The following is a 20,644-nucleotide window of genomic DNA, read 5'->3' on the forward strand; positions in this document are numbered from 1 at the left end:
GCAGTGAACCAAGATCATACCACTGCACTCCAGCCTGGGGGACAGAGCAAGACTCCATCTCCAGAAAAAACAACTTTACCTTCCATTAAAACAAAATAATTTAGAGAAAAACAAAGGCCTCTATTTTTTTCTCCCAGCCTTAAGCATGCACAAATGGATAACAAAATTAAAGGAATTAATAGAAATTAAGCAAAAATACAACTTGAAAACACACTAAAGTTTAAAAAGAAAAGTAGCTCTTCAAATCCCATATCCTTATATGGTATATATCTTTTAGAAAATCATCTTTTTGAAAGCAATTCAATAGAAACACATATGAGAAGGTGTGAAGAAATGGAACTACACGAGCAGTGCAGGATTCCAAATGGTTTAGGTAAATTCACAGAGTTGTGCAACCATCACCCCAAAATGAAACCCCATCCACATTCACAGTCATTCCCCATTTCCCCCCAACCTTTTCTGTCTTCCCCAGCCCCAGGAACCACTAATCTACCTCATAACTCTGTAAATTTGCCTCTTCTGGATACTTCATATAAATGGAATCATGTACTATGAGGCCTTTTGTGACTGGCTTCTTCCACTCAGCATAATGCTTTCAAGCCTCATCCATGTTGTAGAATGTGTCAATATTTCATTCCTTTTTATGGCCCAATAATATTCCACTGTATGGATATACTTCATCTTATTTATTCATTCATCAGCTGATGGACATTTAGATTATTTCACTTTTGGGCTATTCATAATAATGCTGCTGTGAAATATATGTGTACGAGTTTTTGTGTGGACATAGGTTTTCATTTCTCTTGGGCAGACATACCCAGGAGTAGAATGGCTAGGTCATATGGTAACTTTACATTGAACCTTTTGAAGAACTACCAAACTGTTTTCCAAAGCAGCTCCATCATTTTTACTGTTTTCCAAAGCAGCTCCATCGTTTTTCATCCCCAGCAGCAATGTGAGGGTACCAAGTTCTCTAAATCATTGCCAATACTTGTTATTTGTCTTTTTGATTGGAGTTTGTGAAGTGGTAACTCACTGTGGCTGATGCTCTGTATCTTAAACGAAGCCCACACATTCTGAAATGGGGACTCAGCTATTCTTCTAAGTTACACTTTTAAGTACAAAATATGCCCAACTGTCATTCCATTCTTAAAACCCAAAATAAAGCTGCATAATCTAACACTCCTTTCAGAAGTGTACATTCCACCTCCATATAATATGCACCATTATTCTACCCCAATAATGTCCAACAGCCTGACCTTTTTAAATAAAGATGTCAGGCTAAGTCGTTTGTACAAGTCAGTGCAGTAGTGGAATACTTAAACATATAACAACAAAGTTTTTGTCTAGCAAAAAAGAACACTGGATTGGAACTAAGGTTTGTCAATAATCTATGTGCAACCTGATAAATCACTGAACTTCTCTACATCCAAGCATGGTGTTCTGAGCAGCTCACAGAACTACATCCTCTGAAGTCTCTCCCAGATGCAAAGTTGTTGAAGCCTGAAAGTTTAATGAAATTTGAAAATGTACGAACACCCGTGCTAAAGAACTAGCTTTGCACAGCAGAAAAAAATTTTATCCTTAGTAGTCAGATAGGCTGGGTTCAACTTCCAGCCCTGCCATTTAGGTGCTGTATGACTATAGGTACATTATTTAGCATCTTTATATTCCAGTCTCCTGGCCTGCTTCAAGAGGTTATGAAGATTCACTAAGCTGCTATAGTCAGAGTGTGTGACATAGCGGCCAGCAAAAGTGGACATTTAAACGCTAGCTTCTATCCATCCTTCTGCTAACTCTGGGCAAAGTTTCCCAGCAAATGAAGGCCTCTTAACAACTGTCGTGGACCACTGAGAACTGAATGTGAGTCCTTGTGACTTGTGGGATTCCCTTATGAAGCACGTCCCCCATAGTATGGTCTAAAAATTGCTAAAGAGGGCTATCAACTGGTTTAAAACAAGGCTAGAAGGGGGTTCCGGGAAGGAAGCCCAGGGATGAAAAGAGCAGAGATCTCATTTTTGTCGGTGACATTGGAGTGAAAACTTCTCAGGGCTCAGAGGCAGGCTGGGCGCAGAAAGGATGCGCAGGAGACGACGGTGAGGGCTGCATTCGCATGACCCTATTGGAAGCGCGGGGCTGCACCGCGGGCTAGTGGGGTGGGGAGGGGGCAGGGGAAGGCTCTGGGGGAGACCGATGGGGGCCGGCCAGGTGCGCGGCCAAGCCCCGCGCAGGAGGGCGAGCCCCTTCCTAGCTGTGACTCCACCGCCTTCCGCGCGAGCCGGCCGCCTTCTCCTACCTGATCTGGTTGTCGCGGAATTTGTTGAGATGCGGTTGGTTGAGGTAAATTGTGCGGGCGGGTGCCTCCAGCTGGTCTCCAACAGACGTGGCCCGGGACATCTCATCCTCTGCCTTCTTATATCCCAAAGAAGAACGAACAGGTCCTGCAGAGACAGGGCGCAGGCAGAGAATACGACACAAAGAAGTCAACCGCCAGGCGGGAGGCTGCGAGCGCGGGCCGCGGGCGGGCGGCCACCGGCGGGGAAGGATGCTGGGGTGAGGCGGGCGCCGCCTATGTACCTTGGCTCCCCCTGGAGACGCCGCCGCCGCCGCCGCAGCCACGGCCGGCCCCGCCCCCGGCCCCGCCCACGCCCACGCTCCGCGCGGCCCCCGGCGCTTGTGGAGCGAGCGCCGCCCCGGGAGAGCCGCCCCCAGCTCCTGCGCTCCCTCCCTGCAGGGACCGGGCCGGGCTGGACGCCCAAGCTGCTTGCCGGGCCGGGGAGGGCGACCGCGCGGGGACGGCGGGGGCGCCAAGGCCAGCGGCATCCCCAGCCATCTGGCCGAGCGTACCCTCTAGTCCCGGGGACTGAGGTCTGGAACTGGGTTTTCTGGGATCCTTTGATCTTCCTTAGGAACAGAGACAGCAGCAACGGGAATGCGCCCTACAAGCAGCCACCGCAGAAGGAGATGGTGAAAACACAACTCTGGGCGCTAAAAATGGGCTTCCCAGACCCCAGGGTGAAGAGCTCGCTCCCACCATTGTCTGCAAGGAATCCGCTGCTCTTCTCCCTACATGCACCTGGAGACCTGAGTGCAATAGCTGTCCCAATCCCAGCTCTGGGCCAGCGCGCGAGCTTTCATTTTATTGCTTAAATTACTGTTTCTGTGGTTACGTGGCAAGCCAGCCTATCTCAAGATTTGATTTCAGTCCTATGGGTCAAGCCTTTTTGGGTGGACCCAAACCCCCGCCCCGCAATAACCTTCACTTGAGACTTTCCAGCCTAGACCTAGAGAAGGATCCAGTTATTACTGAAACTGGTACACGCATGTAGATCTTAACCTCATCTCCAACTCCAAGGCAGCATCCCTTGTTAGAAGGGGCTGCCCAGCTTGAGAAGTGACCTTCAGAGGAGAGGCGTCTGAGGTAAAGGATCACAGAAAAATTAATACTCTACAGATGAAGCCTTATCTTGTTTTTCTTAAATATACATTCGCCCTCTAATACCTGCCACGCTTTCCGACTATCAAAGAAACGGACGTTGCACATTATTAAAAAACTGACATCTTGGCCGGGCAAGGTGGCTCCTGCCTGTAATCCCAGCACTTTGGGAGGCCGAGGCGGGTGGATCACGAGGTCAGGAGATCGAGACCATCCACCATCCTGGCTAACACGGTGAAATCCCGTCTCTACTAAAAATACAAGAAATTAGCCGGGCAAGGTGGAGGGCGCCTGTAGGGCCAGCTACGCGGGAGGCTGAGGCAGGAGAATGGCGTGAACCCTGGGGGGCGAAGCCTGCAGTGAGCTGAGATCACGCCACTGCACTCCAGCCTGGGCGACAGCGAGACTCCGTCTCAAAAAAAAAAAAAAAAAAAAAAAAAAAAAAAAAAAAAAACCTGACATCTTACGCAGGTAAACCTTCACTTCCCTGTTACAAAGAATACTTTTCACTGTCATAGAGAAACACTTTGAAAGAGAAACTTTTGGCTACATCATCTTTTTAAAGTGATTAGAAGGATGATAATCCTTATCCTAAGAAAGGGACAAGTGAAATGTAAACTCGTTTACTGAAAGCTGACATATTATTCTGAATATTAAGTAACAGTTAAGTCTGAAGTGGGCTAAGGCTTCTCCCTTCACCTAGATGGGGACGCCTAGTGGGTGCAGGCTCCGGAACTCAAGCCAGGTCCCTGGTCACAGGCCAGGCACACTCCAGTTTTCCTCTTGCTTTTCGCGTGTGCCCACAGCGCCCTGGCTATTCCTCACTCAGACACGATCCCTCACCTCCTTCCCTCCAACCTCCCACTCTCTGGGGTCTTTCTGGCTCCATGGGACACTGCTTGGTCCTCTACTCATCAACAAGCGGCAGCAGAGAGCAAGAATCCCTTCTTCCAGACTGTCTGGCCCACCAGCTGGGGCTCCCAGACTTCAATCAGGGAAGGCCAGGTGTTGGAGCATTTGCTGATGTAAGACAAATGGAGAATATTTTTGAAGCTAGCCTATATGAAAGTACTGCTTTTCTCTCTGCCCACTTACTCTGCCTTATCTTCCTCCGCAGTCCTAGATATCATCATTACCTGATTTTATTTATGGATGCTCTGTCTCACTGCACCCAGGAGCCCAAGCTCCAGGACAGTAGGGACAGGCTGGGTTCACTGAACAGTGCGTGGTCAAAGTGGTTCATTGCTCACCTAGCGGCTCTCAGTTCCCCTGTGCATTAGTATTACCAATGCAGCTTTCACAATGTATTAGTTCCTGGGCCCTGCCCGCTCAGATTCTGTGGTCACTGTGTTTTGTTTCTAAAGCTCACTAAGTGATGCTGATGAGCACCCTGTCAGGATCACTTGTTAGATGCCGCTGAGAACACAAAAACAAAAGATCAGGTTCCTGCCCTTGAAAATGTTCCCTCAATTAAGACATGAAGGTGTAACCATGGTTACTTACCAGTGTGTGACTAAGAGTGGGCCCAAAGGTGCTAAGGAGACTCAGAGGTCAGCAGCCTCTTTGTGCTGGGAGGGCAGGTGGTCAATAGATTCTGAGTACAGACAGAAGAGCCTGGCAATGTGGGTGAGGTGTGGATTAGGAAAGGGAAGGGCATTGTAGGGAAGGGAAGGGCATTGTGGGCAAGGGCAAAAAGAGCCTAAGCAAAGGCCCAAGCAGACAAAATTGTATCGGGGCCAACTAAAAAAACAGATCAACCCTGAGGGTCCAAATTGGGAAAAAGTAGAAAAAAAGTTCACCAAAAAAATAGCCTGTGGCCAGACTGTGGATGACTCAATGCCAAGCAAAGAAGCTTGAACTTCATCCTGAAGGTTACAGGAGGCCACAGGAAGTTTCTGAGCAGGAGAGAAGAGCATCTGGCAGTGATGGCAAAGGGGGAACAGCAGGAGAGGAGAATTTTTAGATAAGGGGACCAAGTAGGAAATTAATTCTACAATCTAGAAGCAAGATGATAAAAGCATGAATTAAATGGAGGTTGGGATAAAAGGATGGACATGAGAAACATCTCAAAAGAAAACCCTGAGCTGGGCACGGTGGCTTATGCCTGTAATCCCAACACTTTGGGAGGCCAAGTTGGGAGGAGGCCTTGAGCCCAGGAGTTCGAGTCCAGCCTAGGCAACATAGCAAGACCTCATCTCTACCAAAAAAAAAAAAAAAGAAAGAAAGAAAACTCTGCAAGATTTCTGGGGAGGTAAGGTTTAAATGTGTGCATCAGAAAAGGAAGAAACACGAGACCACTGAGCTTTGAAGAAGACTGGGGCAAAAAAAAATCACTGATAGAAATAATAACAGGAACAATAACTTTTCCAAACAAGAATGTAGATGTTGGATAACAAATATTGTAGTGAAAAAAATTATTGACACGAGTAAATAGTGATGACAGAATGAAGTGGAATAATATCTTCTAATTACCTACCTAGCATGCTTCAGGCCAACACAGCTTTCTGTACCACAACAGGGAAAACCTTGGGATTTTTTCCTAGGTAGAAACAGTTACACCACCCCGCACTTGTCCCTAAGATTCAGATAAATTTTTTCTACCTCAGTGGCCTCATCTCAACCTAACCCTGTATTAGAAAAAAAAATATTTTCAAAAAAAAAAATATGTGGAAAACATATTGCCTAAGGAAACATTATACCATCTACAGCAAAGCACATTATGACTAAGGTTTCATGAGATAATTCTGAGTTAATGCATTTTGCAAATACTACCACATAAAATGAGTATATGCTTACACCTCCACCATTTAAACAGGTGCTGTGTCAGCAGAGAGTGGGAGTTCAATAAATATCTATTAGTTGAGAAGGAAACCAAAGGGAAGGGAAAGAACTGAGAGAACAAGAGTAAGCAAAGAGAAAAGCACTAAATTTGTCCCCACCCTGCAAAGTGGAAATGCAGACAAGACAGTGGAAGGTCAAGGCCATGAGGACAGAGACTTCATCTTTTTCACAGCTCTATCCGCGGATAGAGTGCCCTGGATCATGCCTAGCACACAGTAGACAGTCTGAAAGAATATGTCAAATGAATACATAAGAGGCTAATGTAGTAGGTGCCTTTTAAAGGTACCTACCCAGCCGCTGAACCAGCTGCTCCCTTCTCTGTCTTCCTTGAATCAGACCTCTTTCCTCATACAAGCCAGGGAGCCCATCAGCTGGGTCATATCATGCAATCCCATCTACTTGTTACAGCTCTTTGGACCAGGGATGGTTACTTGGTCTAAATTGGGCCACCAAGGGTCTCTCTTCTGGGAACTTTGACATGGGAACTAGTAGGAACCATTTCTGCATGTGGCTGACCTATTAACATATACACACCAGGTCTCTAGATGGCCATCTTCTACCCTCTGAGTGGACCAGGAGGCAGAGAAAGGATTTTTTTTTTTTTAGATAGAGATGAAGCAGCAGTTTTTTGGGTCCTAGGTCCAGTCCTCTCCGAGATCCCAGCTGCATTAGGGGGTTTGGGTTCCATGAGCCAGCACTGGATCATTCTATAAACTTCTCATAACCACATATCTTAACTAGTATGGTAAAGCAGTATGCAGAGAACCTGTTTTTCCCTATAAGATGGAAAAGCAAGAAGGGTTAAAGAGGAGGGACAAATTCCTATTCACCTGTAGATCACCACCAGGTGTCCAGGATTTTAGATAATCTAGCACAGATGCTGTTAAATGCTACAACCCAGACCCAGGAGGCTGAATCTGGCAGAGGAAAGTCTTCACAGCAACATCTGGGCCAGTAGGTTTTGATGAAGCCCCAAAGTGGGTGGGAAGTGCAAGACTAATGAGATAAGCACCCCTGTCCTCCTCCTCCTGCCTTCAGAGTTTCTGCCTGGGGTTGGAGAAAGAACAGAATGTTAGGAAATCAAGAGAGATGGTGGAGAATGCCCACCAGAGACCAGCAATAAGAGGACAGGTGAAGAACAGGGAAGGGCAGAGGAGAGCAGATCAGTTACAGTAGATACACCAGTGACCCACAGAAGCATGAGGGGATGGAAGGGGAGGGACACTCACTCAGCAGCTCACCTTCTGCCAGCTCTAGCTCTCTGGTTGATGTCTCCTCCATGCACTTTGTTCACTTCATTGTACAAAATGTATATTTTCATATTTTCAACCCTCTAACCACATGATTGGTCATGTTTTTCATTTTACTGAATGACTCAAATTCCTCATCGTTTCACTCACTTGGAATGTGTGTGTGGCAATAAGAATGTGGAAGTCACTGCTGAGGAAGCAAGGACAATGATGGACCTCACATTGTCAGGGGAGCAGGTAAAAGTGAGGACAACACCTAATTTCTATCCATTACATAAACAAATTCCATGGAGATGGTTTTGGGGAAGAAAATGAAAAATGCTGACAGGTTTTTGAAATTTGTTCCAATATATTAAATATTATAATATGTATGTATTAGTTTATGTAACATACATAAATAAAAGCATAAACTAAATAGGTCAGGGAGTTAAGAACTTCAAATAAGGGATTAAACACAAAAGAAGAGTTAACATAAGGGCAAATTATTACTGTTTCATTGCCTTAAGTAACACAGAAACAAAATCCTTCACTCCAAACTGCAGTATTTTCACCCTAACTTAATTCGAAATGTTTAAAAATCCAAAAGATGCTTGAGACACATCTAGTCCATTTCCCTGGCAAAGAGGTTTCATTATCTCCAAAAATAAAAAAATTAAAAAAAAAAAACAACTTCGGAAAGAAATACCTTCATCTTCCTTCCTACACCAGCCACACAGGCCACCCTCATCATCCTCCCAATGCCAGTCACACAGGCCACCCTCGTCTTCCTCCCAATGCCAGTCACACAGGCCACCCTCGTCTTCCTCCCAATGCCAGTCACACAGGCCGTCCCACATCAGTCAGTCTGTAACTGTGCTCCTTACGCACAGAATGAAAAGTCAAGGTGGAGTCAGACCCTGCTTGGACACTGTTGTGCAATAATGTCTGGTCTTTGTCTTCAGTTCCTGTAAGGGAGCCTCTAAATCCCTGGAATTTTGCAGTGATAGGAGCATCTTTGCTATTCATGGTGGGCCCCTCTGTGCACACCTGAGTTCCTGCTAAGATGATGACTCATGGTGGGTTGCTAGATGGTTTAAGAACGGGGTCCAGCCATCCCAGAAAGGCCAATCATGTGGTTAGAGGGTTGGGGGTTTCAGCTGGGTGATTCAGCCTGATCTTCCAACCTCTGGGGAGGGGAAAGGGGGATGGAGGTTGAATTCATGTGACCAATAATCCAATTAATAATGCCTACATAATGAAACCCCAATAAAAACTTGTGGACACTGAAACTCAGGGGAGGCTCCCAGGTTGGTGATTCACATCAATATGCCAGGAAGTGACACATCTTGAAGACACAGAAGTTTCATGTTCAGGACTCTCCCAGATCTCAACCTCTGTGTCTCCAATTGGCTGGTCCTGACTTGTGTCCTTTGCAATAAAACTGTAACCATAAATGTAGCATTTTTTCTGAGTTCTTTGAGGAGTAGTAGGAACCCTTGAATGTGTAGCCAGTTGGTCAGATGTGCAGGTGGTCTGGGAACCCCACAGCCTGCAGCTGATCATTGAAGCATGGACAATCTTCTAGAGGACTATGCCCTTAACCTGTAAAGTCTGACCTCACTCCAGGTAGTTGGTGTTAGAACTGCATTGCACACATTTCTCTGTGAACTCTAGAACGATAGAGCCAAAAGGGAAACCTTATTATCAGTCACAAAACCATATTAGCTCAAATGAAAGATATGATTAGAAGCCAGATCTGCAGAAACTTGAATCCGATTCTCCTTTAATAGAACAGGCTGCTTCTTGTGAGCTTAGGTAAGCAGGCTATCATCTGAGCCTTGGTTTCTTCATCTGCAAAATAGAAATTGATTACATAAATCAAGGGTTGGCCATAAATCAAGGGTTGGCAAATTTTTCTGTAAAGTGTCAGTTGGTGAATATTTTAGGCTTTGTGGGCCACATATGGTCTCTGTCTCATAGTCTCCTTCTTCCTTCCCCTCCTCCTCCTCCTCCTCCTCCTCTTCTTCTTCTTCTTCCTCTTCTTCTTCTTCTTCTCCTCCTCCTCCTCCTTCTTGTTCTTCCTCACACATCTTTAAAAACGTAAAACCCAGTCTTACTTTACAGGCCATGGTTTGCTGAGTCCTTATGTAAACGAAGTTCTTTTGCAGTTCACAGCCTGATTATATCCCAACTCCCATCTCAAGGAAATAATCACTTAAATTTCTATTAGCTGAAATTTCCTGGTAAACATAGGTATTCAAACTGTTATTACATGAGTTAAGAAGTTGGTTATGTCTTTTTTCTAATGTTTTAGGTACTTGAAAAGTATGTAAAGGTAGTTTTCTCTTTGCCCCCAGAAAAATCTCTAGGAAAAGAGTGCAGTCATTGCAAAGCCTTCATAACATGAGGCAGGTGTGCATGCATGTACACATACATTCCGCTCCTCAAAAGAGTTTCAAGTTCAACTATGGCCTTTACCCCATATTTACAAAGATGTTTTATAATCCTTCAGAACACAGGCACATCAAATGCAGTTCAGCCACTGGGGAAGCACTGGGCTGATTATTTCTCCTAATCAAACAGACACAGTGAAAATGCTGTGCAAATGCAAAATGTGATTATTTTAGCCTTGGCAGACACATTTCGAAGGCCTTTTCAAGACCCTCCTTTGCACAAACCGCACCTCTCCAAATATAGCATTTGCAATCCACTTCTACCCAAGAATTCAAAAGAAATAAACACGAAGGGAAAGCGACACTGATGGGTCAGGATTTCTTATTACTGCAAATACTTGTTGGTTTCTTTCTTTTTTTCAGATCAGAGAAGATGAAAAGAGAAGTAACAGGCCATGGATTCTTTATGATTTAAAATATTGTTGGGTGTGGAATGCATTCAGTTATTGAGCACCTCCTAGATAGAAGGCATTTTGTGAAGTAGTGGGTAGGGAGAGGGACATAAGCTTCCATTTTTACAGCAACAGAGAGCAAGAAATGTGGAAATTCAAAGCACAAAGATGGCTGCCAGTCTCAATGGGGGGCCAAAGAAACAGGGCGATTTCATTCAGGAAGCCATTTGAAGTAGGCTTATAAGAATGATTATGATTTGGCTGTGCAGAGAAAGAGCAGAGCATTGCAGGTGTAATTGCACGTGAGCAGGGACACATGCTGGTGATACTTTATTTACAACCTAGTTGGCTCCAGCACAGTGGGTGAAAGTTGAGCCACTGTAATTTGAAGACTCGTTTCCAATAAGTACAGCAATATACACTGGGCTTCTGTTCCTCGAAACCCATTTTATACCTTAGATGTATTAAATTTATCCTGTAAATTAAATGAAGACAAATGTGCTTTTAAGGAAATGTATTTCATATCTAAAACCAAAAAGAACAACAAAAAAAAGAAAAGCCATGTTTCAAACACTCAACTCAGAGTAATTTTTCATATGGTTGGACTGGCCAAGGTTTAAAAATACAAGTCCAGTTACTTCTCCTTAGCAACTTCCTCTGTTGCTAGGATAGACATTCTCCACTGCTCCTAGGACCCCAACACTGGCCCAAGTTAGGGACACCAGCTTTAAAATCTCATTGCTGATTCAATATGCATGAACACCATCTTTGAACAGCTAATCTAGGAGAGGTGCGACTTCCTTTGAAGTTGTGGTTTGCCTGTCCTAAGCATATTTTGTTTGTTTTTTTGTTTGTTTTTGTTTGTTTGAGACGGAGTCTCGCCCTGTTGCCCAGGCTGGAGTGCAATGGCGCAATCTTGGCTCACTGCAACCTCTGCCTCCCAGATTCAAGCAATTCTCCCACCTCAGCCTCCCAAGTAGCTGGGATTATAGGCACCCACCATCATGCCCGGCTAATTTTTGTATTTTTGTAGAGATGGAGTTTCACCATATTGGCCAGGCTGGTCTTGAACTCCTGACCTCAGGTGATCTGCCCACCTCGGCCTCCCAAAGTGCTAGGATTACAGGCGTGAGCCACTGCATCCAGACTTGTCCTAAGCATTTTGAAGACCCACACAGCTTGGCCAAAGGCACATGGCTTCACTGCAACCAACCCCATAGCCAGCCCACCTCCCCAGCGACATCAGTGACCCCTCTCCTGCTGCTCCTGAACCCCACCCATGATGACCTTCTTTCCTCAAGACATCAGCTCTGTTCCTTCTCCAGAGACCTGGTACTTGCTTTTCCTTCACCTAGAATGTCATTCCCTAGTCTTTGCTAACTAACTTCTTCCCGTCACTCAGGCATCAGCTTAAATGTCACTTCCCCACAGAAGCACTTTGTGACCACGCCCTAGCTACAGTATTCCCCTTCTCACTTATTCCCTAACACCACACAATATTTCTTGCATGGCACATACCATTCCATAAAATGTGTGTGTTCATTTTCTTTCTTCCAACATTCTCTAGGAGCTCCAGGAGGGCAGGGCCCATGCTCATCTTCATCACCTCTGCATCCCCAGGAAATGGGATGCAGAAGGCATTCAGTAAACATGTTTGACGAGTGAATCAAGTGAACACAAAATTTCACATTCTGTCTTAAGTGGACAGAGAAAAATGCAATTCTTTAAATTTAGTCTGCAACTAATCTGACCCACCTCCTAAGGCATCATCCTGTATAGATAGCTGGGAAAAAATGGAAATGTCCAGTTTTGTTTGTAGCTCAGTCCAATGTGAAAAGTTTAAGTAAGTGGTATTCACTCTTCCTTGCATAAGGACGCTTTAGCTCCCAAATCACTTAATCCTCCTCTGGCTTCTCTCTTGAAAATGGTGCTGGATCCATGGAGGGTAGAAATGGGGCCATGGGGAATAGTTGGGATCCTTACACACAAATGCCTTCTGCCTCCTCTGGTCTGAAGAATGACATCCCTGGTCTCCTTGCTGGCATTTGGGTTATGTCTGTGACTGGTCTGGCTTGGCTTTGTCAAAGGGCATCTGTGTTCCCTAGATGGCTCTGCCTCACCTGGGCTCCCTCTGCAGAGACTACAGCATCTTCTGTGCTCTCTCAGCCACCTTCTGTCAGCCTCATTCCACAACCCTGCGAAGCCAGGCCCCAGAGAGGCCCCAGGAGCTTTCAGATCAGCTCCCAGACCACATGGGAAGCACAAGTGGGCAGTTCAAGAAAACGGGACCTCCCTGTTGCTCCTCAGTATTATCCTCACTTATTCCACACACCTCATCTCTCCGACTGGGAAAACTTTCCCCAGGGAGAGAAACATCAAGGTGTATCTCATTACATTGCCTTCTTTCCTCCTCCCACCTTCCATTCCACCTTGTGAAAATCAAAAACAGGCAAGTGTTTTAATGCACTTCCCTCACGCCATCCTTCTGGATTCCAAACACTCCTTAAAAGTACAGTGGCTGGAATTGCAGGTGCGCCCCAGCACATGCGGTTTCTGCAGGGCATGATGAGTGCACCTGTAAATTCCAGCTACTCAGGAGGCTGAGGCGGGAGGATTGCTTGAGCCCAAGAGTTTAAGGCCAGCATGGGCAACATAGCAAGACCCTCATCTCAAAAACAAAAACCCTGCTCAGGTATCTCTTCTTTAATGTGGAAAATGTTGAGAGTCAAGCCATCCAACTCTTGTAAGTATGAGATGTTTATAATATAACTATATAATGCAGACTAATATATACAATTAAGTTTTGTATGTATTACAAAGAAGAATTAGTCTACAAAGTCTCCTCGTAAACAAAAGGCTGGCTTGCCTAATCCTGCTATTTTTGAAAGACATACGATGAAAACGTCTTGATGTTTCTCTTGACATTCCTTCTAATCTTTCTTGGGGAGGTGGAGGCTCCAAGCAGATGGAAGTCAGCAGTCAAGTACAAGAGAAAAACATATTCATTTGCTTCAACTATCGCCCCAGTTTCTCATGCCAATCAGCCTGTCCTGTTTGCTTACAATCACTGGTCATATGAACCCAATGCTCTACTTCCATCAGCAGTCTTAACCCACTAAATACATGCAGTCAGATTTGAGCAAGTCTCTACGGAGGCCAGCTCATTCACCTTTGTCCCAACTCCACTGACACAAAATAGACTTCCCCAGTAGGATGGCTTTTCCCGACTCTCTTGTTGAGTTGACATTTTGTATATCACGTTTTCTTCTCAGACACAGAAGTGAGAAAGTTTAAAATGTGAGAAAATCTTTAAAAAGCAAGAGCACTGCCAAAGAGATGCATATGCAATCATCTGAATCCAAGGCCTCCACAACCGACTCAGGGTTGCCAGGTCGATTTGTTGTCTTTGCCATGTCACTAAGGTGCCATAGACAAGTGTGATAAAAAGCACAACTATTGTTGAGCCTACCACTGTTCTAAGCATTCTGTATGTGTAAATCCATCCAATCCTCATAACAATCATATGAGGAGCATGCTTATTTTTAGAGATAATTTTTTAGAGATAATAAAAATGGGGCAAGGAGTAATTAAGCAACCAGCTCAATGTCCACAGGTGCATTTTTTTTTGTTTGTTACTATAAGAATCATTAATATGACCCTTATCTATATGATCATCGATATGACCTTTTACCTACATAAATCATCTATCTGACCTTTATATAAATGAAGGTGGCATTTCAAAGAGTTTCCTGAAATAGACAATAAAATATCTGTTGACTAACTGAATCTTTTATTTTTATTAGGTTTTGTGGGGTGGTTAAAAATAAAAGTATACTCTTAGAGTCTATGCATTAAAAAGAAATCCCAATAGCCATTCCAGACTCACAGGCTTTAGTGGTGGTAGCAGTGATGGTACTGGGTGCTTCAGCCAGCAAAAGCCAAGTCCCAAATACTAAAGATTAACGTATTCTAGAGCAAGCTTGTCCAACTCGTGGCCCACAAGCCACATGCAGCCCAGAACGGCTTTGAACGTGGCCCAACACAAATTTGTAAACTTTCTTAAAACATGATGAGTTTTTGGGGGATTGTTTTCTTTTTTTAGCTCATCAGCTACCGTTAGCATTAGTGTATTTTATGGGTGGCCCAAGACGGTCCTTCTCCTTCCAATGTGGCCCAGGGAAGCCAAAAGATTGGACACCCCTGTTTAAGATAGGAACAGGTATAAGAATTCAGTAAGTCAAGGAGGCAGGCAAAAAGGCTAAAGCAGACAATAAGTCATTCCGTCACCATAAATTCTGGGCATTCTGTGTGCATAATGCAGAAGTTAAAAAACCCTCTCCCTGCCTTCAAAGCACTTGTAGTCTGGAGAGGAAACTGACCCATGCGGAAATAACTAAGACGGCTTCGTATGTGGGGTGTTTCCTTTCACCTGGACTTCCTTCCTATCCTCCGGTTCTCTGCCTGCCTACTACTCACCCCTTAAGACACAGCCCAGGCTTTCTCTCCTCTGAGATGTCTTCCCCCGTCGCACACCCTCGGGTTGGGTTAGATCCCTCTCCTCTATGCATGGGGCCCCCAGGCACAGGTGGGGCAGACAGTAATTCCAGAAAGCACATTTCTCAGTCTCACACGACCAACATAACCATGTGCAGCGGTCCAGTCTGTGCATTTTCCACATTAGAATTATTCTGCTTATGTGTCTGCCTTCCCAGTTAACAAGATGTCCACTTGTATAAGTGTGGACTGTGCCTTACCATTACCATTCTCAGCACCTGTGAGAGTGGAAGAAGCAGAGACAGTGAGAGCTATGGATGTTCAGAGTCTAAGAGAAAGACCAGTACTTCCAGCTGGGGAAACAGGTGATTGGTTGGAGAGATTTAAGATGCCTTTCACTGTAAAGTCAGCAGCTGGGATTCATCTAAAAGCTTCCAAAGCAAATGGTAACGATGGAGAAGAACATCCCGTGCAGTGGGACAAAGCTGTGAGCACGTATGCTGCAACATGAACAGCTATGGTCTGGACTTCCCAGAGTGCCCCCTCCTTTGAGTTTGTGCTCTCCTCCCCCCCACAGCCAGATAGACACACAAGAAAGACAAACCCTCCTAGCTCTGCTTCCCTGCATGACACTTCTCTGAAGAGGAGGGCAAAGAGTGGAGAACGGAAAAACTATATTGATAGACCAACTATAACAAGCCGAAATGACCTAGTAGTGGAAACTTGTACAAAATTACAAGAAAGTAGAATAAGATGTGTTATAACAGATACAGGTAAGGTGTTCCCACAAAGGAAGGGTCTCTAATTATGAGTCAGAGGGTCTGGGATGCCAAGGGGGCAGCAACTGACCTCAGAAGCAGATCAAAGGAATGAACGAACGGAGTCTGGCAAGTAACTGCTTGGCAGGGATAGGAAAGACAAGAGGCCTGGCATTCTTGGCACTCTTCCTGAATTTATTCAATTTTAGCTGTATAAATTATTAGCTCCCCCCTTGAATGAAAGGCTTTTAATATCAATGAGCTATGAAATGAAATGTATAAGCTAATACAACCAAACATACTGCCTGCACAGTATGATATCCTGATGACCCATAATTCCATGAAGATAAGGAATTATAGGCCTAAGTAATAAAAGCACTGTGCTGCTCCTGGGCAGAGCTCACCATTCTGCCAAAGGCACTACTTACCAATGAGCCAAGTATTACAGAACCCTGATGGAACTGTGCCAAGCTCTCAGTAATGTCTGATATACAATCTTGAATCATAGCTGAGTGTCTATGGCATACTCGACTCCACACATGCTGCCAACGCACTAGCAGCAAGGAGGGCCACAATCAAGGAGTCTCGTATTAGGTCCAGAGCTCCCTTTTTCCGTGCTGACAGTCAGATGCTGGGCCACACCCCTGTATCAGGAGACATTACTGCGGGGTACAGTGAGGGGGAGAAGCAGTAATCAAGGGATTATATTCCTCCAGAGTTTAGGAACACCCTCTGAAACTGAACTCCATGCAAACACAGACAAAATGGATTTACTTATAAAATGCGAAACACCAGCCACTCTTAACAGAGCATCAGTAAATATGATGCTCCTAAGACCAGAGTATCTCTTAAAATTCTACAAGTAGTTAAAGCCATTGTGTTTTGTTTTGTTTTGTTTTGTTTTGTTTTGTTTTGTTTTTTGAGACGGAGTCTCGCTCTGTCGCCCAGGCTGGAGTGCAGTGGCGCGATCTCGGCTCACTGCAGGCTCCGCCCCCCAGGGTTCACACCATTCTCCTGCCTCAGCCTCCCACGTAGCTGGGACTACAGGCGCCCGCCACCTCGCCCAGCTAATTTTTTTTTGTATTTTTAGTAGAGACCGGGTTTCACCATGTTAGCCAGGATGGTCTCGATATCCTGACCTCGTGATCCACCCGCCTCGGCCTCCCAAAGTGCTGGGATTACAGGCGTGAGCCACCGTGCCCGGCTGTTTTGTTTTTTGAGATGGAGTCTCACTCTGTCGGCCAGGCTGGAGTACAGTGGTGTGATCTCGGCTCACTGCAACCTCCACCTCCTGGGTTCAAGCAATTCTCCTGCCTCAGCCTCCTGAGTAGCTGGGATTACAGGTAGGTGCCACCACACCCAGCTAATTTTTGTATTTTTAGTAGAGACAGGGTTTCACCATGTTGGCCGGGCTGGTCTCGATCTCGTGACCTCATGATTCGCCCACCTCGGACTCCCAAAGTGCTGGGATTACAGGCGTGAGACACCGTGACCAGCCAAAGCCATTGTTAAGAAGGCAACTGGGCCACTGGCTGTACGTTGCCAACCCAGTATGAGAGGGTCCCATCAGATGGGCAGTGTGGTCTGAGACCTGCCCTGCCCAGCTCTGCTTGCTTCTCTCGTTTCTGTCACAGCCATCAGATCAACATCGCCACATGAAGGCTTTCTGGGCCCAATCCCACCCCCTCCCCATCTTCATCGTTCAGAGAGGTTGTCCCCAGTAAACCTCTCTTACTCCTAACTCCAACTCTGTCTGCTCAGCAGAGAACCTGGGTTGATGCTTCTCCTCTAGCTCCAGCTGATATGTTCACACTCATGAAAAGACAGTTTCTAGTTTGATTTGAATAATGACAACAGCACTTGAGCAACTGCTACATGGTGGGTTGATGACAGGCATGCTGATGGCAAAGCAAGTAAAGTACACATCACATCTGCCAAGAGAGAGCCCAGCCACAAACAACACAGGGAGCCAGACGCAAAGAGACCATGCAGTTCACCCCTGAGTGACATGCTCCACGGTGCCAGGAGACCATGCAGTTCACCCCTGAGTGACACATTCCACAGTGCCAGTTTAGCAGTCGCAACCTCATTATGACTAACCATCCTACCGCTCATCTCTTTCTTTGCTGCCAACTACCAAACCAGTTCCTTTCCTCCCGCCACAGCCCTCCCCACTCATCAGTGAAACCCATAGCTTGTATCTAAACAAGGAAACAGAATTTCAATACCAGCTTCAGGAAAATCTATCAAAAAACACAGATCTGTACCCAAATTCACTGTACCCTAAAGCTAAGTATTAACACCTCATCTGCCTATTTCTTAGCCCTCTGGCAAACTCTCCCCAACCTCCTGGGACTTAGGAATCAAAAACCCTGTTGAGAAATTTAGTTCATTTCAGAAAGTTCTTCACAAAATCAAAACACTTTTCTTATAGAACATTAGTCTTTCTTTAGAAGCAAAGCACATATTCAGTTTACATTTGTTTCTAATAAGATTAATAGGCTAGATACAACCCCACCTCAGATTAGGGACGAATAGAGGAAATTAAATGGCTACAGACAGGCACACTAGGTCACTAGTCAGAAATGACAACTCAGGCAAGAACTAGTACAGAAGAATAAAAACGCACAAGCAAATCCCAGGGCCATAAGCCCTAAAACCCCAGCCATGAAGACAGCCCTGCTTAGACACAATGTAATCCCTGGCATTCACATTTACCATCTTGAGTCATTAAGAAAAGTTCTCCCAGTACTTTGGGAGGCCGAGGCGGATGGATAGCTTGAGGTCAGGAGTTCGAGACCAGTCTGGCCAACGTAAGGAAACCCCTCTCTACTAAAAATACGAAAATTAGCTGGGCGTGGTGGCACGCGCCTGTAATCCCAGCTACTCGGGAGGCTGAGGCAGGAGAATCATTTGAACCCAGGAGGTGGAGGTTGCAGTGAGCTGATATCACACCATTGCACTCCAGCCTGGGCAACAAGAGCAAAAACTCCGTCTCAAAAAGAAAAGAAAAGAAAAGTTCATATAACACTATTTTTTGTTTTTTAAAGACAGAGTCTCACTCTGTCACCCAGGCTGGAGTACAGTGGCATGATCTCTGCTACTGCAACCTCCACCTCCTGGGTTCAAGCGATTCTCCTGCCTCAGCCTCCGGAGTAGCTGGAATTACCAGCACCCACCACCATGCACGGCTAATTTTTGTATTTTTAGTAGAGACAAGGTTTCCCCATGTTGCCCAGGCTGGTCTCAAACCCCTGGCCTCAAGTGATCCTCCTGCCTCAGCCTCCCAAAGTGCTGGGATTACAGATGTGAGCGATCCTCCCAGCCTACCCTAAGTTATTTTTAATTCAAAAGTTTCCTATTATGTTTTTAAAAATTAAACATTTAATTTCAAAAGTTTAAAGTTGCATTTTCAAGCCTCAACCTTACCTACTTAATTCAGTACCTATTGATGAAGCTAAAAAATATATTTACTGTTTTAAATATTTGAGATCTTCCCAGAAATATAAAATGTCTAATATAACATACAATGATGTATCTTAAATACATCTGTGTCTATAAGTGCTTTTATAGCCAGTGAATTACTAATGTAGACTTAATACAGCCTGAAACAGGGTGTCAATCTTTAACAGCACTTTTCTCAAGAACACTATATTGATATTTGACTTACACAAAAATATCACAGCCAAGTGGAAATAAAAACTAGTCATAATGTTACAAGGAGAGGAAAGCATCTAAATAGAAAAAGAAGTATTTTGGTGAAGAAGGGATTGAGAATCCTTCAACCCTGTTGCACCTAAGGAACAGAACATGACCTCCTATCGGTGTGCGCTCGGCCCGTGGTGGTGGGACGATGCCAGAGGGGAATGTGGGTGGTCACCCGCTTTTCCATTCCCTGCGTCCACCATCTGAGCTGGGTTGTGACCTTCCTGCTCTCCAAGTTCTCTCACTCAAACCTGTGGACTTTTTTAAACTCATGAAGATTAGGCCGGGCGTGGTGGCTGACGCCTGTGATCCCAGCACTTTGGGAGGCTAAGACGGGCAGATCACGAGGTCAGGAGATCGAGACCATCCTGGCTAACAAGGTGAAATCCTGTCTCTACTAAAAACACAAAAATTAGCATGGTGGCGGGCACCTGTAATCCCAGCTACTCGGGAGGCTGAGGCAGGAGAATGGCGTGAACCCAGGAGGCAGAGGTTGCAGTGAGCCGAGATCGTGCCACTGCACTCCAGCCTCGGTGACAGAGTGAGACTCTGTCTCAAAAAAAAAAAAAAAAAAAAAAAACCTCATGAAGTTATATTTGCTTTTAGGAAAGGATACCTTTTCCCTTTTTAAACTCTACATTGAGATTCTGAAAACTGAACCCGGTGGGACACCTGTGGTTTTGGTCTGGGGTGACTTTTCACTATTGTAAAACAAAACAAAACAAAACAAAACTCCATGTTAGGTGATATCCAAGCAACTGAATCCCTCAACCTGTACTGTGGTGAACCTACAAAGTCTAAGCTAACTTAAAAGACAAAAAAAATTGCACATCAATTACGAAGGAAATAGAAATTAAAATGACATGATCTTACCACACAAATCGACAAAGTAAATACTAATCGGATTTCTGTTTCTGACCATGAGGGTGTAAGGAGGTATATAGACTAGCCACTCCACTCTAACAACTAGAAAACAGGAAAAGGGATAGGAAACAACTATTTTCTGATATCAAACAATAGGCACGATAGAAAAGCAATCCCCGAGAGAAGAGAAACAAAATGAGCACTAGGATCGCACTCTCTTTCTAGCTGAAAATGATTTCTGAGCCAAAGTACAGTCAGCAGAGAACTCAAACAAAAGCCTCGCAGTCTTGCTGAATTGAATTTGTAATGGAAACGAGAATACCTGAAATGAAGACACTAGGTGGGATTAATAGCAGATTAGGCACTGCAAAGGGAAGGATGCACGAATTTGAAGACAGCAATAGAAACTCTCCAAAAAGAAGCATAAGAAGAAAAATAGTAACAGAGCATTGGTGACCTATGAGACAACCTC

General features: G+C 45.0%; 1 protein-coding gene across 2 annotated transcripts in view; it reads right to left on the bottom strand.

Annotated features, from left to right (window-relative positions):
- ATP8A2 (ATPase phospholipid transporting 8A2) overlaps positions 1-20,644 on the bottom strand; it is a 693,068-nt gene that overhangs the window by 586,376 nt on the left and 86,048 nt on the right. Inside the window, exons 1-2 of one of the 2 annotated variants that reach the window (XM_030813213.1) lie at positions 2,578-2,802; positions 2,297-2,441 (exon numbers count right to left, since the gene is read on the bottom strand). In XM_030813213.1, coding sequence (XP_030669073.1) covers positions 2,297-2,397 — 101 coding nt within the window. In that variant the 5' untranslated portion in view covers positions 2,398-2,441; positions 2,578-2,802. Of the gene's footprint in view, positions 1-2,296; positions 2,442-2,577; positions 2,803-20,644 lie in introns of those variants that run through there. The other variant, XM_030813212.1, reaches the window with a different exon arrangement.

The sequence above is a fragment of the Nomascus leucogenys genome, chromosome 5 (assembly GCF_006542625.1).
Source record: "Nomascus leucogenys isolate Asia chromosome 5, Asia_NLE_v1, whole genome shotgun sequence".
Classification (NCBI taxonomy): Eukaryota; Metazoa; Chordata; class Mammalia; order Primates; family Hylobatidae; genus Nomascus; species Nomascus leucogenys.